General features: G+C 42.4%; 1 protein-coding gene across 1 annotated transcript in view; it reads left to right on the forward strand.

Annotated features, from left to right (window-relative positions):
* NTM (neurotrimin) overlaps window positions 1-16,763 on the forward strand; it is a 387,621-nt gene that overhangs the window by 356,558 nt on the left and 14,300 nt on the right. Inside the window, exons 4-6 of the mRNA XM_046686283.1 lie at window positions 9,660-9,794; window positions 11,741-11,861; window positions 16,239-16,390. Of these exons, the coding sequence (XP_046542239.1) occupies window positions 9,660-9,794; window positions 11,741-11,861; window positions 16,239-16,390 (408 nt within the window). The remainder of the gene's footprint in view (window positions 1-9,659; window positions 9,795-11,740; window positions 11,862-16,238; window positions 16,391-16,763) is intronic.

Genomic DNA, 16,763 nt, shown 5'->3' on the forward strand with positions numbered 1-16,763 from the left:
TTGGTGGGAAAAGAACTCTGAACTCCCCTCTTTCAGTGAAAAAAGAACTCCTCAGATCTATGTATTCCTAAAAAGGATTATTTATAAGTTACTTCCTTTCCCATCCTCCACAAAATATTTAGTGAAATATACACAAAGCTGTGTGTTACTTCTGGAGTCATGTCCTTCTCCCCATCATCAGTTATATTTTGAGCATTTTTTCTATTTTTTCTCTGTGGGCCTGGGGGTTGATAGAGATTTGATTCTGTACCATCACTGGGGGATGAACCAAAGGAACATAGAAAGGTGGTTATAATCTTTTTGGAACCTAACCTCCTTTCAGACCTTTTTACAGAAATGTATAGAATCTCAGAGGAAAACCACACACACAGATCATAATGTCATTTCCTGAGGTTCAAAGACCCCTGGGGTTGAGTTCCACAATTCTCAGATGAAGAACTCCTGTTCTTAATCTAGAAGGCATCTTCCTGGTCAATTACAGACTGACTGTACACACTGCTCTGCTTTTCCAGAACCAGATCATTAAGGTGACTCGCTGCAAGGGGACTTCCGGCCCTAGGGGGTGCAGAGTCAGCGGAACCTTAGCCTGTTAGGAGCCTCTCAAGGAAAAATAATTCCCTTAAGTTAATCTGGGCAAGGAATTTCAAAGCAAGTGAATTCTTCACATCTCAGCACTCGGTACTGGCTTATATCTCTAGAGATTTAGCAAACAGCCAAGATACTGAGGTAATATGACACCGCGGAGGTCTATATTTATCCCCTATCAATGTCTTTCAGATCAAATTGGCTGAGTTTACAAATCAAAAGCTGATTCCTTTATTTCTTTTTTATTTTTTTTAGCAGCCATCAGCTGCACTACTGCAAGTACCCAGGTTCCAGACGTCAAGCTGCAAACTCGAAGCATCCAGCTGTGTGCTCTCTGACTTCATCATCGCCTGTAATGGAGGGTCTGCATGCAAACCACGCTGACAGCCCTCGCGGAAAGGCACGCAGCAGAGAGCACACAGCTGCCAGGGCCTAGCTGGGGGGCTGAAGCCAAACCTGCAGAGAAAACTAGTGTCACATCATCAAGGGGAAGGATAGGCCTCTGAGACACACAGGGCCTGGCTCCGTGGAGGACAAGGGCTCCTTCTCATATAATTACATCTGGGCTGCAGCTCCTCCTTAATATAAAGCTAATGATCATTCTCAGAAAATTTCCCAATCAAAACATTAAGGGAATTCTTTTTTTCCTTTTAGCTATCTGTAAGTAAATATATTACACTTCATATATGCATATTCCTACATATTCAGACGTATACATATATTCAGTTTCAACTATCAAACAAGTTCTTAATATATGCCAGAACCTATGCTAAGCGTTTTGCTGTTATCTTTATAGATAGATAGATAGACATGTAATTTATAGTTGGCATGAGTATGTAATATTTTTATTGGGTCTCTATCCATCACTTCATGATGGAATCAGTTTAATAGATTAATTTTAAACTATCAGTTTGCATGTCCTTCTTAAGCAAAGAGGACAGAGAACATTGAAATTGTCTGGGGAATGGTATCTTGTATGTGTGGGACATAATGCAAGAGAAGCTGTGATGAGCTGGAGGATACCAAAAACAGGTCTTAGGAATCTGACAGAAAGCTGAGGGAAACGCTGAGGCAAGTTTCCCAGTATAAGAAGAGTCCATATGAAATAGATACAGTCTGAGGCTGGCAGGAAGGTAATGACATGGGACATCGCACACATTGTACACTCTATGACTTTAACTCTTGGCTTGCTAGCAACCAACTCTAGTGTGTTTAAGGAGGATTCCTCTTATATAATGGAAGCCAGCTATTTAGAACAATTCAACCTGTTCCATTCCCTGAACATGGGACCTATGTTTGATACCAAACGTCATTTTCTCATTGACTGAGGCTGTACCTCAGTGCTACGACAACCCAAAGCAAGTTTAGGCCTCCAGAATTTTTTTCTGAAAGAGATCTTGTAAATTTGCCCCTTCTTGGAGAGATCATCAGACCCACCTTTCCACCAGCCACGCTATCTGTATCCAAAGGAAAGGCCATGGCAAAAAATATATGTATAAAAGATATTTATATCCTTTTCTTTTTGTTGTGGAATTAGACACATTTCTCAAGCCCTCAGCAGGTTTCCTATGAGTTATCCAGCTATATCTGCTTTCTTAGAAGAAATGACACTAAGAAATGTTATCCCTTGTAAATCAAATCCTATTTTAAGTGAAGAGAGTAGAACTTTCTAGTTAAAGGATCTGTGGTGAATCCTTTGTAAAGTTTATTATTAATTTTTACTAGAAAAGCAGAAATTTGATTATTCTTTCATTTCTTGCATTGAGATTTTCTTGTATCAAGGATCATCTGTATTAAAATGTGCTCACGCTGAGCTGTGGCATCAGTGAGAATAATGGTTATGGCAGCTACTGTTGATCGCGAGCTCACTATGTTCTAAGTACTCTATGCACATTTGCTTATTTAATGCTCACGATAGCCCTATAATATAGTGTTATTTCCCCCATTTTACAGAAGAGGAATCTGAAGTATGGAGAAGTGAACTATCAGCTAGTACCTCCTGCAGTGCCCACTGTGAGGGCATTGGAACTCAGCAAGGTCCCAGTGCAATAGGGGCAAGTGGTGCTGAGAGCCTCAACCAACTCTTTGGCCTTTTGGCTCCAGTCTAATAGCAGATCCTCAGAAGCTATTCTATGTAGATAATTCAAAACAGATATCATGTTTGGAAATGCTTATGAACTTTGGTAGTCTCAGCTTGTTGCAGCAGATACTGCTGTCCGGCCTTTGGGTAGAGCCCCCGTGTTCCCAGCCTGATGTAGCCTCCAAGGATTGCATCAGTGCCATGTCAATGTGGCTATTAGGAGCCATCGGGGTGCCTGGAGACCCTCAGCTCTCCCTCAGAGTTGCCTCTAGTTAGTTCTTGGAGTCCTGACGATGTGCTCAAATGCAAGTCTTCTCGTGTTCTGCCCCTTGCCCCCTCGATGAAGGCCCTCAGCTTTGCCTCTGCTGGCATAGTGAGAATGAGGTCTGTTCTGAATGGTTGTGGGCTGTGCGCTCACAGATCCAGGCTGCACAGAGTTCTCAGCTGGCAGGGGATGAGGACGGCCTTTCCCAGACCACTGGCAGGTGTTGACACTGGATGTCACATCCACACTGCCCACCTCTTACATCTTTCATGAACACATCTTCTGTAGTTTCTGGCCCTAACCACCTTCTCCATCAGACCTCAAAACCAGTCTCTCTGGCTCCTAGGGATTGGTATTCAGGAACAGCAAGCACACCTCTGTCACCCTGTTCTTGTCCATTGGACCTCCCAGCCTCTGAACAAAACCATGTCTTCCTCCATCAAAAACACAAAGCCTCACCTGCTTGTCAGCTTGTAATAAAGGCACCTGGAGGGACACTAGCTGCCCTGTCCTGTAAACAGCTGTCCCTGAAGCTCAGCCTGAGTCTAACAGGAACATCCTCATGCTAACTGAGAGGGAGACAGCCGTGGTGAGTCCTGGTCTAGAACGAGACTAGTCACAGGATTTGAACCAAATTTTAAAAATAATGCCGTCCAGCTCTCAAATTCTGAGAGTCTATGTTCCATATTTTTTTCAATTTCTGAGGTCTAATGATTTTTTATCTCAGCTGGTATATATGCCGTAAAAATATTAAACAAGGAGACAGCTGTGTCTTCTCTTCTCCAACAGCTACAGCTGTTCTCCTGACAAGCTTATTCTTGGGTGTGATAAAAATGATAATTGTGGCTATTATTATTTTCACTTATAAAGGTTTTTAATGCCCAATCTGTGAACTCAGAAACTGGGATTTTCTTTTCCAAAGGGATATTACTTACACAGGGCAGTTCTGTCCTTCGGTTGGTTTAAGACTGCTCAGCTCAACCCTTGGATGGTGTGAAGCTTCTTTGGGGATTTGGGGGCAGGTGTGATCACGTTTCCAGCTTGCTTCATTTCACTGTTGGGTTGTCAGATTTCACTTAATGAAATAGCTGTGTTCCTGAAAAGTTGGCTGTAAAACAAATTCTGTTAGATAAATTATACTTCCTTATTGATCTACATTTTTAAATTAAGGATGCATACCCCAGAGGAAATAATTGGCCCCAAGACTAAATATAAATTATACTAAACACTCAATAAACCTTTTAAAATAACATATTTACAGAAAATCTGTTCTGTTAGAACACTAATGGCAATGATATTTTTTAAAGTCAGGAAATACAAATATTATGCTAAGAGCGATTACCAGAGTGGCACTGCCTTGGGAATAGAGCCACAGGAGTAACATGAAGTCCATGACTTTTTTTTAAATTGAATTCAGCTTGTAGTTCTGAGTCTATCAGTCAATCAGTATGTTAATAAGAAGGTGACAAATTTCAAATTATATAAAGTACTTTCCTGGTTGCCTTGAGACCCAGAGATGTCCAAGACTCGGTCAGCGTTTCAGTTGCACTGGAAAATGAAAGCAATGTGTATAGCATAAAACAACCATTAGAAAAGGCTGTTATAGTTGCAGGAGCTGTGGACTGGGCACCAAGAGACTGGCGTGCTCTGTCACTAACCAGACATGGATTCCTCTAACCTGCAGTTGCCTTCATGAAAAATACGAGGATTGGACAATATCACTAATAATTGCCTTCTCAGGTATAGAGAAGAATTTCCTGAGAATTTCCTAGCAAAATTATTAAAACTCTTCATCCCAGGAGATTCTGATTCAGTATGTATGGGTGGGATCTAGAAATCTATGTGGAGACCACCATTCTAGGGAATTCCCCTGAAGGCAGACTGTGTTCTAGCATGGCAACTGTAGAATTATAGGATCACTAATGTCCCTCTAAGCTCGTCAATTATTTTATGATTTCAAAGACTGGATGACCTCAGGACAGCCATAGACAGTGCAAGTTAGGAGGTAGACCAGACTGTGTTAGTTTCTAAGGGTTTCCATAACCAAGTGCCGAAAGCTGGATGGCTTAAACAACAGAACGGCCTCATCTCATGGTTCTGAAAGCTGGAAGTCCAGACTCACGGTGTCAGCTGGGCCATGTTCTCCCTGAAACCACAAAGGAGAATCTGCCTTTGCCTCTTCCAGCTTCTGGTGTCTGCCAGCAATCCTTGGCTTTCCTTGGCTTGTGGAGGCTTCCCTGCAGTCACGTGGCCTCTGTGCATCTTCACATCATCTCCCCTCAGTGCACGTCAGTCTGTGTCCAAATTTCCCCTTTTTATGAGGACATCAGGCACATTGAATTAGGGCCCACCCTAATACCTCATTTTAATTTGATTACCTTTGTAAAGACCCTATTTCTAAGTAAGGTCATATTCTGGGGTGCTGATGGTTAGAGCCTCAACATATCTTTTTGCAGGGACACAATTCAACCCATAACAGGGAGTTTTTATGGAAGAAATGGAATTTGAATGCTAGGTGGTATTTTCTTAGGATGACAGAAAAAGCATAGCTTTCTAAGTGATAGAAGCAATCTGTGAAAAAGAAATACTCATGTTTGTCCAAGATGAAAAATAGCACAGCCTGGCTTCAGAAATGCAGTAGTGGTGTGGTGATGATAATGATAATAGATGGTAGCTAACACCTGTAAAAACTTAGCTTGTGTGGGGCTGGCCCAGTGGTGTAGTGGTTAAGTTTGTGCACTCCACTACAGTGGCCTGGGGTATGTGGGCTCAGATCCCAGGCATGGACCTACACATTGCTCATCAGCCATGCTGTGGCCGAATCCCTCATACAAAACAGAGGAGGATTGGCACAGATGTTGGCCTATGGCCAATCTTCCTCATCTCCCCCCCAAAAAACCAAAAGAACCCAAAAACTTAACACGTGCCTTTCACTGTTCCAGTTGCATTCCATGTGCGTTCCATCCTCAAAGTAACCCTAGAGGTAGGTACTATTATTCTAAGTGAGTTGTAGAGATGAAGACATGGTGGCACATAGGAGTTAGGTAACTGAACAAATCATGAAACATGAGGGCAGAGGACTGGCTTTGTCCAATCCCAGACTCTGGCTTTTTGCCGCGATGATCTGTTGCCTTTCCCCCGGCACTCACGTGAGGTCAGTTTGGACGAGTAGATTGGGGCCACTTCATGAAGGGCTTTGATAAGCAAGGGAGTTTGTGTTTGATGTTACAGAAACTTGGGAGCCATTTTTAGGGTCTAAAGAGGCGTGGCATGATGATGCGGATATTTTAGGAAGATGAGTGTGTCATTTCCACCTGATGATGCATTTTCTTTAGAAAAGAAAGATTTATAAATGAGAAGCTATTGACCAGGAAGACTTTCTTTTCATAGGGTTTTGTCAAGTGATTCGCCTCTTTCCCACTGGTAGCTCTTAATCAAGAGTTTCCCTTAGCACTTTAAAAAGTCTGCTCTGTTGATCTGGTTTTTCTTCCCCTCCAATATTCTTTGTGAGTTCTTCATAGGAGTGATAAAGCATTGATCATTTCACAGCCAGAGTACAAATGCTGTTAAAGGAAGACTTTCCTTGAATCATTAAATCTATAAATTCAGATTTCAGTTTTGTGGGTCTTGTTTGTTTATTTGTTCATTTTAAGCAGCCCCTATAGGAATCTCATTTGTGGTGGTTCAAAATGTAATTTATGTGTGTACTGATTGTCTTTCTCACTGGTTTTCCCCTGTATGCTTCTGGTAGAGAAAAAAGTATGTGAGGAGAAAGGGGGAAATAATGACAATGACAGCCAAAATGTATACAGCATTTCACTAGATACAAATTGCTTTTCCTATGCCTTACCCAATTTAATCAGAAGGTGTGCATGTAGTAATTGGTGAGCAATGGAGTCATTGTGATTTTTCTATAAGCTACATTTGGTCTTGGGAGCAGATGATAGTAAAACAAAGCCTCGTTGGTTTTTGCAGGATGACTTAAGAGTAAATCCTCCCCTCCGTCTGGATTGGTGGAGACATATGCCTTCCCCACGTCTTAAACCACCAACTTCCTTCCCTATGTAAGATCGCCTGATATTAATAAATAAAATTACACATCTACTAACACATCTCCACAGAAAACTTGATCAGTTCTTGCTTGTGATCACCCTAATATTTGTGTACTCGCATTTCAGTCCATGGCTGTAGTCCCCCCAACTTGCTTCTCCATTTAGATGTCCATACAACAAGCTCATCCAAGCTTGGTCCCTGGAAATCTTACTCTGGTCACAGAAGAACATATTTGGATGGTAGAATTAAAACAGATGCATGGTCTCTAGTTGGAGAGAAGAGCAAGAGAGCCAGAGAACTCTGTGTCTTTTTGTTTCCCTGCTTTGATGGTGTAGTACACAGCCTCCCAGGAGATCTGAGGTCCTACCAGTCACTGCTCCGACACTGGAACTCAATCCAGAAACAGCTGTCCAGAGCTAATTTATTTCCTAATGCTACGGCACTGTTAATTTATAAATTACACTAGTAATTTGAGCTATTATTAATTTCAGATGGTGTAGGGCAAGCCTAATTAAAATATGACACCAATTGCCACACATATGTACCAAGGACTACCATTTAAAATTAATGGGAATATTAAGTGTGACACTGGTCTCCGAGATGCTTTGCACAGTAATTATAGCATTCTAGCAGGGACAGATCTGACAAATGTAGGCTTGAGGTTGGTGGCAAATAAACAACGGCAACATAAAAGGAATCACAAATTCTTCATTTAAACCTTTTCTCCTCATTTCTTCCACCCTTCCTCAAATCAAGGTTAGTACTTTTTCCCCCAAAGATGTTTAGAAAATAGCAATAGTAAAGACTACTGTGACAATTAGAAGTTTCTTAGGGATTGGGAGTGTGACTTTGTATGGGTTAACGTTGCTTGTCCTCTCCATATCCTGGATCTGGGGCCCCGTTTTCTACTTAGTAGCATGTTCTTGGTTCTTCTTGTGAATTGAATAACTCTTGCCTTTTTGTTGTAATAGATACAGGCTGTCTTTTGCTCTTCCATAGGTAATAGAGGTAGGAGAATTTCTGCACAAATATTCTAGGTTCCATATGGCATGAAGATACATAAGGGAATGCTCAGACTGGGCATATTGCTAGATGGTGGCGCAGACTTATGAACAAAGAGTGGCGGCAGAGTTGGGCAAGTAGTGGCCCTTCTTTACAAGATAGTTGTTTTGTTATTGTCATTGTCATTGTTACTGTTATCTTGACAAAAATGGTTACTTTAACAATGTTACAGTACAAACATAACCATAACTTACATACCACATATATGATTCTTTGTATTATGTTAGTTTCTTACTGTTGTCATTTACACCCTTTGGATCAGCAGATACATGTGGCGTCATGGAGGGGTTTCATCACCTGGAGAAAAATGTGCCTTTCTTCCCTTTCCACTCATGTGGGGCCACTCATGTTATTGTAGCTTCATTCCACCTGAGTCTGTGCCTACAGACAGATTACAGGATTACTAACTGAGGCAACAGGTGGGCAGCACATAAGAGTTTTCAAAGTGCTTTCGTATATATTTCTTCATCTGTTACTCCAAACAGCCCTCTGAGTTGTGAGGATTGTATGCATGTTATGTCTAAGAAAATGTCTCTTAGTTGCCAAGGACAGTGTCAACTTATGCTTATTGTCCCATAGTAACTATTAATAGCACCCCTTTATTCTTAAAAGTATACCAGTTTATGTGGTAAAATATATCATCAGGCTAATTATCTTCACTTCACAGAGGAGGCAGGATAATCCCGGGATGTATGCAGTTACTTTCGCTCTCCGTCTACATTCATCTGCCCGCAAGGAGGCTGAAGCTCAGGGTGACGAGGAGAGCGAACGGTGAAATCTGCCTTCTAGGCTCTAACGTCATGGTCTTGCCATAATTGAGTGCTCATGGCCAGACCTCAGGCAGGAAGTCCAGTAGGTAGAAAGCTGTTATTATGATTCATAATTTTTGAGTAGAGGACTGAGTCTTAGGATGGTGAACCGACAAAGCAAGATTTGCAGCCATGTTTTCTTGCTCTTTACTTTCTGCTGTGTTTGAGGTTAGGGTGTGGTGTCTCTGTTGTTATCTGTCTTCAGGATCTTGTACCCAAGTGCTCCAGCAGATTGAAGTTAGAAAATTGATTTCTGCTCCTCTAAGTGAGTGTCTAAATCTAAAAACAGAAACTTGAATTTATTTTATTAGTGTTTCCACTGCCTTTTGTGGCTTGTGTGTGTGTGTGTGTAAATACTAGTGTGGTATTTTTAATTGATTCGTGGTCTGGGATGGAGCCATCAGCTCTAAACTTCAAGGTTCAGGCTAAACAATATGTTGAGATCAGAAAGACTTAATATTCTCCTGCGATGCCTAACTCAGATCCCAGAGCCTGACTGCTTGGTAAGATTCGGACAGTGTAAATGTCAAGATTATTAATCACTTGTCGAGTGCCAGTAATTCTCTGGGCACTGTGCTTAGTCCAGGTAGGAACACAAACATTTCAGCTGGTCCGCTGGGGAGCTAAAGAAGGGTCGGCGATAGAAGCCACAGAAGAGCAGGGGGAGGGAGAGTCAGCATGGTTCCTAAGAATCTGAACTTAGAAGCGGCACAATTCTCTGCAGACACAACCAGTCCCATCCTTTATTTTCTAAGTATATACGTTTGGTGTCTTTTCTCCTACTTCACCACCTCTTCTCCTGCAGCGGTGGGCTTTGTGAGTGAAGATGAATACTTGGAAATCCAGGGCATCACGCGGGAGCAGTCGGGGGACTATGAGTGCAGCGCCTCCAATGATGTGGCCGCACCAGTGGTACGGAGAGTGAAGGTCACCGTAAACTGTAAGTGGTCCCACGAACCCCCAATCCGCATATGTATGAGGCTGGCTCTTGTCGTGGCCACAAGAAAGAGCTGGATGGCAGAACCAACTTCTGACTCAGGATGGGAAATAATGCAGGGTCATTGTCCATTCTCTGCTTTCAAGAGCAACAATTCCAAACTGTAGTTAAAAAAAATTGTAGCTCAAGGTAATTTAATATAATCTCAAACTTGACTTGCGTTCCTAGAAAATCATTAAATGGCATTCAGTACATGATTTATATAAACGTGTCTTTGAATCCCAGTTTTTCCCACACTTTACTCATAATGTCTCCAAGCTTCTCACTCACTAGACAGTCATCTCAATAATGGGGAGAAGAAAAACTCTGTGTATGAAGGAAATATTACAATTTCTACTTATAGTATATTTATTTTATCTCATTCTTTTACAATTATATATGTTTACGTACATGGTGTGCATTCATAATTTGCATATAAATAGATAAACATGCACATATTAGAGGGTGTATCTCAAACCTAATTTTGGCTCATAGAGGTACAGAGTCCAGAAGGTTTGGAGGCCACTAGACCTCTCATTCTTTATTGACCATCCAAATGGTCTCGGACGTTGATTCTACTCCGCTTTCCCACCTCTCTCTCACCCTTTCCCCTCTTGAGTCCTTATTATGTACGTTGACTCGGTTGTTTATGACATTTTGAAAGTTTTCTCTGCTGTGCCCACTCCAGGAAGTCTTATAACCGAGTAGAACCCAAGGACTAAACCAGCAGACAAGAAGCCTTTCTCCTTCAAAACTAGGGTGGGTGGAGGGAGAGGGAGAATATTGTGTATTTTGTTACTCATTCTTTCCTTTAAAATTTTGGTTTATGTTACAATGTGAACCTAATTAGTACAGGGCTCTTTAAGAAGCAAGGAAATAGATATAACAGTGCTACCATTTTTTGTACCTACCACAAATTTTATAAAAAGGGACTTAAGATGACTTACAGTTAATAAAGACTAACCTAAAAAATACGGAAATGTAAGCAAAGAGAAAACAGATTTAGGAAAATAAGTGAAAGCTAGGGATAAATCAGTGTATGACATATATACCACAAGGTGGTTAGATGTGGGTCCAGAGTTTGGCTTTGAGTTGCTGAAGAAAAAAGGGGACATATCATCTGCTTTAAAGTTTGTTTCCATAGATAAAAGCAAACTAGTTTCTTGGGAGAAACACTGCTTTTCCTAGTACTAAGACCCAAGAGAAATTTCTCTTTAGGATCTCCACAAATAGAGCTATTTGAGATAGTCAACAACATCAATATGATGTTTCCACCATAAATAGAATTGCAAGTCTATTATGGCTGTTTTTCATAATGCTCTTCAATGAAAACTGTTGGAATTGTCAACGGTAGTCAGGTAAAGACTTCGAATGAATGCCGACCAAGTGTATAGGTCTCATTTGGTCTGGCTTGATTCAGGGATCCATTTTAGAATACCTAGAAGAATGACTGATCTGTATATCATTCAGGTAATTCTCCATGAATATTATTTCCTGCAACTGAACCTTTGATGGGAATTGAATAGTTCGAGGTTATATACTCTGGCAAGAACCTGGTGTGCAGAAATCCTGTAAGGCTGATTAAAGGTTCTGACTGGCAACCCCTGGAGTGTAGGGTTGATGGATTGGCATTATCCTATGAAAGTTAAAAAGTTTAGACAGGAAATATGCCTGAATACCTGGTCATTCCACCTCTGTATGGAGAAGAGAAGCAATACATGCCAGGGAGACCTGGCTTTTCCTTAGAACGATACTGAGTGGTTTCATTCTCTGGCACAATTTGTATAGCAATTCATCAGCTCAAGTAAGCAGATGTGGAGCAGGGAGTGGAAAACAAAATCAGTGACTGAGGCAGACTGCCTCATTTCAGAATGCATTTCAAAATGCCACAGGACATCTTCTCTCTGCAGATCCACCATACATTTCAGAAGCTAAGGGTACAGGCGTTCCCGTGGGACAAAAGGGGACACTGCAGTGTGAAGCTTCAGCAGTTCCCTCGGCAGAATTCCATTGGTACAAGGATGACAAAAGGTAAGGACTCCCTCCCTCCCCCACTGCTCCCCAGGAAGAGGGAAGCTTTGCAGGTTGCTGATTCCAGATGGTTGCCGGTGAATCCCTGTAAAATCCTCTTCGGAATTCCTCCTACCTGTAAAACGGAAACAATACGCAAACCAGTCTTTTCTTAATATTAATGAATTTCAGCTATGCTTTTAATGTGGCCATGCAGACTTATCACTTGCCTGCCGAGAAGCCTGAAAGAAAACATTTTTTTAGGAAAGTAAAATCTCAAAGGAAAGGCCACCAGGACATTGGAAGGCTTGTTAATGTTTTATAGGCCAAGAAAATAATATGTTCTGCCTGAAGCTATTTTTAACACATCCTCAGTCCTGCGTGAAGGCATTAGGAATGCTCACGGGTGCTGGGAGTGGCTTACAAGCTAGCGGTAGCCAGAAGTCTCCAGCGCGGTTGCAGACTCTGTCAGTAGTTGGGTACCAAAGAGCCCATGACCCGATTTAGCCCACCCTTCGTGTCCAGGTTGTTCTTTCCCTGTAGGAGAAAAGAGAGGTGACCATTCCCTTCCCTCCCATGTTGCAGCCATCATCAGGGTATTCGTTGTGATTCACGGAAGACTGTCATTGCGAGGAGTTCTCAAATGGCATGTTAGCACAGGGTTCAGCAGCTCAGTACAGCCAGGCAACATGACAATTACTGTTATCAAAGAGCTATTTTAAGGTGGATGAACAACAAATAAATGTGCAAGAGCTGTCCATGTTCAGAACACTTTCATAAAAATGAGGACGGGTGAGGCGAAAGAGTCCTGCTGTGTATGTGGGGTGGATAAGGAGGAAGGCATTACGGAGGCTGAGAAGCTGAGAAGGGAAGACAGCAAAGAGGGTAATTGTGAGAAGGGAAGCAGTGTGAGCAAGTCCAGGTCAGGAGCCACCCAGCTCTTGCCACACGACTTAGGACATCTTTAAGGTGCCTTACGTTTCTTTCCTTTTGAGGTCGGTTAGTCACCAAAAGCTCACCAGTCTCTGAATCAATCGCTGAATTTTGTTTAGAACCAAGTCACTTAGTCACAAGATTCGTTGTGTCTTATTATAATCCTTCCAAATACGAAGCAGTGCTTGTTCACCTTTAAGTACAAGTTCTGGCAGCCTCTTATGTGTATTGTATTCATCCTGCCCGTTTTATAGCTGAAAGAACTGAGGCAGAAAAAGGAAAAGCAAACTCATAAGAGATAAGAAGAAGTAGCTGGCTTTCCCCGTTTTTCCAGGAATTCAGAATCAAGCAGAGGGGAGTAGTATTTCCCCAATAAATAAACATGGTTACCTTTCTTAGAAACCATGCTTCACTGGTCTCTCCCTCCGTTCTCATGCTACCAGGAGGAAAAGTGAGGCCTGAAGTTCCAGTATCAGAAAAATCAACAACAACGAAAATACTACTGAGCTACAGGGCCAGTTCCTTAACCTTTGACTGTCCAGGTTGTCATGAAAATTAATCAGCTGTATCCTATTTTTTAATTATTTATGGGAGAAAAGTACAAGCAAAATGTAGGGGAAAGCAAGATCTTAAAATATGTGGAGGAAAGTAGAGAAGGTCATAGGCAAAAGTGGCCAATGGTGAGAAAAAGGGAGAGAGAGCTGCGCTCTGCAGGGCGGTTGCATCATAGGAGGGGCCACAGCCTCTGCCAGTATTCACCCAGGAGGAGAAAGGCAGACGGCATGGCCAGGGAGGGTTTCAGAGGCCCTGGCTCAGGCAGCTTTGATGCCTCCTTTGTCTGAGCTCTTCTCCTGGCAGCTCCTTCTCTCCCCTTTAATTGATTCTGGTCAGTTTTCCACTTGCTGCTCATTTATTTATTTCCAGTGTTCTCCATTGAATGGAGTTGTCTGTCCTCCTGGCACCCAGCTCAACAAGAACATCTCTGCCTCTCAGTCCTTGTTGCTGCCAGTCCTTCTCATGCCGCCAAGGCCGGCAGGCACCTCCTCCAGGCAGGTCTCAGATGTTACATTGCGTCTGGCCTGGGGGAAGCTCTAACCCAGCTCATATTCCCAGTGAGATAAGCAAAGTTCTGAGGCAAATCAAAGGAGTCTATGTGATGGGGACAGTCAGTTTTCTCAAAATTTAGGTCTAAGGTAGACCTAGATGCTTTGACTGCATAGTTGCACCACTCAACTGCATGCCACTGTGTGTCATGAATCATAGGGAGAGGAAATGGAAGGCTGTATGCAAAAGGGCCACCCATCCACGGGAGCATGATCCAATGAAAAGCCTACCGGTTCATTAAGAAACTAAAGCCTAGTGGCAGTGTGGGATGGGGATATGGCACCACATGGAAAAAAGGCAAGCGCGTTGTCAGAATCTGCAAAGTGCTGCAATGCTGCCGGCTGCCCTACGCTGCTTTCAGCTAATGGTGTTTCAGAGATGTCAAGCAGGAACCTGCTTTCAGTAAGTGTCTGCCCAGTGCAGAACTGAAATCTCCTTCACAGCTTGGTTCTGACGTGAAGGCTTCCTTCCCAGCCCAGGAATGGCGTCAAAATGGCAAATGGGACCAATATGCTTGAGGAGCTCTCAGAAACCTCCTGGTGGATGGGTGTACAGCCTTCTTGGGACATCACCCCCTAGAGGATCAGTGTCTACATGACAAGCTGGAAATGGTGGCGTCTGGCTGCACAGCCAGGTGCCTCATTCCATTCCACAGTACTCACATTTTAATGAAGTCCATGGACTAAGGCCAATTCACTGCCCCTAGCTTAGAGAGAGAAAGGCTACCAGAGGAAAATCTAAATAGCAAAAACCAAGGCAAGTCCCTCCAAACAACCTTCTGACTTCCCTGGAGACAGATGTTGAGTGACAACTCAAACCAGAGCCTGGCTCTCTCTTCTGGTCACTGATCTCGGTAAGTTCTGGCGGTAGAGAGAATCATTTTGTGTGGCTACAGAGACAACACCTTCAGATAATGACAAAGCAGCTGCCCTCTATCCCAAAAACATACTGTGATGCAGGGCCAGGATGGAGTTCTCGACAGCTAATGCCATAGAAATATATTAAATAACGTTTTCTATTTTACAAAGCATTTTCTCATCATTATCTTGCTGGGCTTCGCTTTCTGCTTCTGCCTTGAATAGCCTTTCTTGGTTTGATGACTCTGATACCAACCATTTGTCCCAATTCATGTCCCCTGAGTCTGTTCCAATGTGCGTCCACCCTGACATTGTTTACTCTCCATGCGTCCTGCTCCAGCCAGGCCATGAACAGGGAACTTAGGTTTGTGACAATGTTCCCTGAGATCCTCCACTGAGAAGTATTTTTTCCCACTAGCATTCATCTTTCCCGAAGCATGGACTCAACTTCTGGACAAAGAAGACAAATTATTGCAGGGAAAGTAAATTTTGGCTTAAAGCCCATTCTCTGAAATAGGACATTCCAGAGTTTTTAAAAAGAAGAGAGTTGGTCTCATAATTTCCATAGAGACATGCAATTTTAATAGGAATTGCTGCTATCAGCTTTTTACGATGGAAGATATGGCCCTGCCAAGCCCTAAAGTAGCTTTCTTCTTACCTTCTGCAACTGCCCAGGAATGGTATCCATGGTTCTAATAAGCATATCCATCCTCCCCACTAACTATATGTGGCATTTCTTTAGTGGCCCCCACCACCACTATGTACCCTTGTGGCCCACTGGACTGCCATGGTGGCTTGCTCAGGGAGACTGTCCTGGCTCTATAGGGTCATATGCTTGGGATTCTATCAGCCTTCTTAGACTGAGCTGCTATGATACTCTGGGCAGATCACCTTTCCCAAGCCCTTCAGAGTCCCTGATATTAAAGTGATCCCTGATTTTTATATCCTATCCACAGCCAAAAATTAGGTATCATTTGTAGAATGGATCAAGTTTTAAGGGAAAATTTTATTACTCAGGTGCTTGAAAAATATTGTTCCTTAAAACCTCTCAGGTTTTTCTTCTCTTTGAAGATTGAGCTTTTCATTTTCATGGTTGTCATCATCATCGCCATCATCATCTTCATTGTCACCAGCAGCAACATCAATTAAGACCACACTTTTGAGTACCTACTGCATCGATAATATTGTTCTGCATGTTACACAACTGGTACATCATGTTTGTTGAAGGCACCTGCCTTCAGAGAACTTAAATATCTGTATAGGGAGATGATTATCTGTGTAGTGCCACAAGTATCTCCGGGCACATACATAAAAAGAGAGAAATACAATTATATGTATCATTGTGTGTGAACTTCTTGTATACTTGAATGGAAAAAATAGTGATTATAATGATGTCAGAGCAGGGGCAATGAGAAGATCATTAATTCTAGAATCTGTCTTCTTCCTAAGAGAAAAATATAACCATCTCCTTTTCTTCTTTTTTTGTCTCTCTTGTTTGTCTCAGACTGGTTGAAGGAAAGAAGGGGGTCAAAGTGGAAAACAGACCTTTCCTCTCAAAACTCATCTTCTTCAATGTCTCTGAACATGACTATGGGAACTACACTTGTGTGGCCTCCAATAAGTTGGGCCACACCAATGCCAGCATCACACTATTTGGTAAGACTGAGCGCTGAGCTGGGCAGTGAAAGAGGGGAGGGTTCATATGGAGGAACAGGAATTGGGAAGGAAGGCCCAGAGGGGCAAGTCGAAGAGCGTTGGGAATTAGTCAGGCAGGGGCGAATGAGAAGAGGGAGAAAGAGGAGAGAGAGAACTAGAACATGTATGAATGTAGATACTGGCAGTGGGAAAAGAAACATTCCTGTTTGACTCTATAACGGGAAAAATCCTGAGACAGGAGAAAAGGGCTTTGGGATGCCAAAGTGACATTTAATCTCTTCTCCTCAGTGCTATCTCCTAAACTAATTGTGGGGATTATATTTGGGTATAATAGTAAACGGCCCAGAGAGGAACATTTACTATTTAAATACTT

Source organism: Equus quagga, chromosome 14 (assembly GCF_021613505.1).
Source record: "Equus quagga isolate Etosha38 chromosome 14, UCLA_HA_Equagga_1.0, whole genome shotgun sequence".
Lineage (NCBI taxonomy): Eukaryota > Metazoa > Chordata > Mammalia > Perissodactyla > Equidae > Equus > Equus quagga.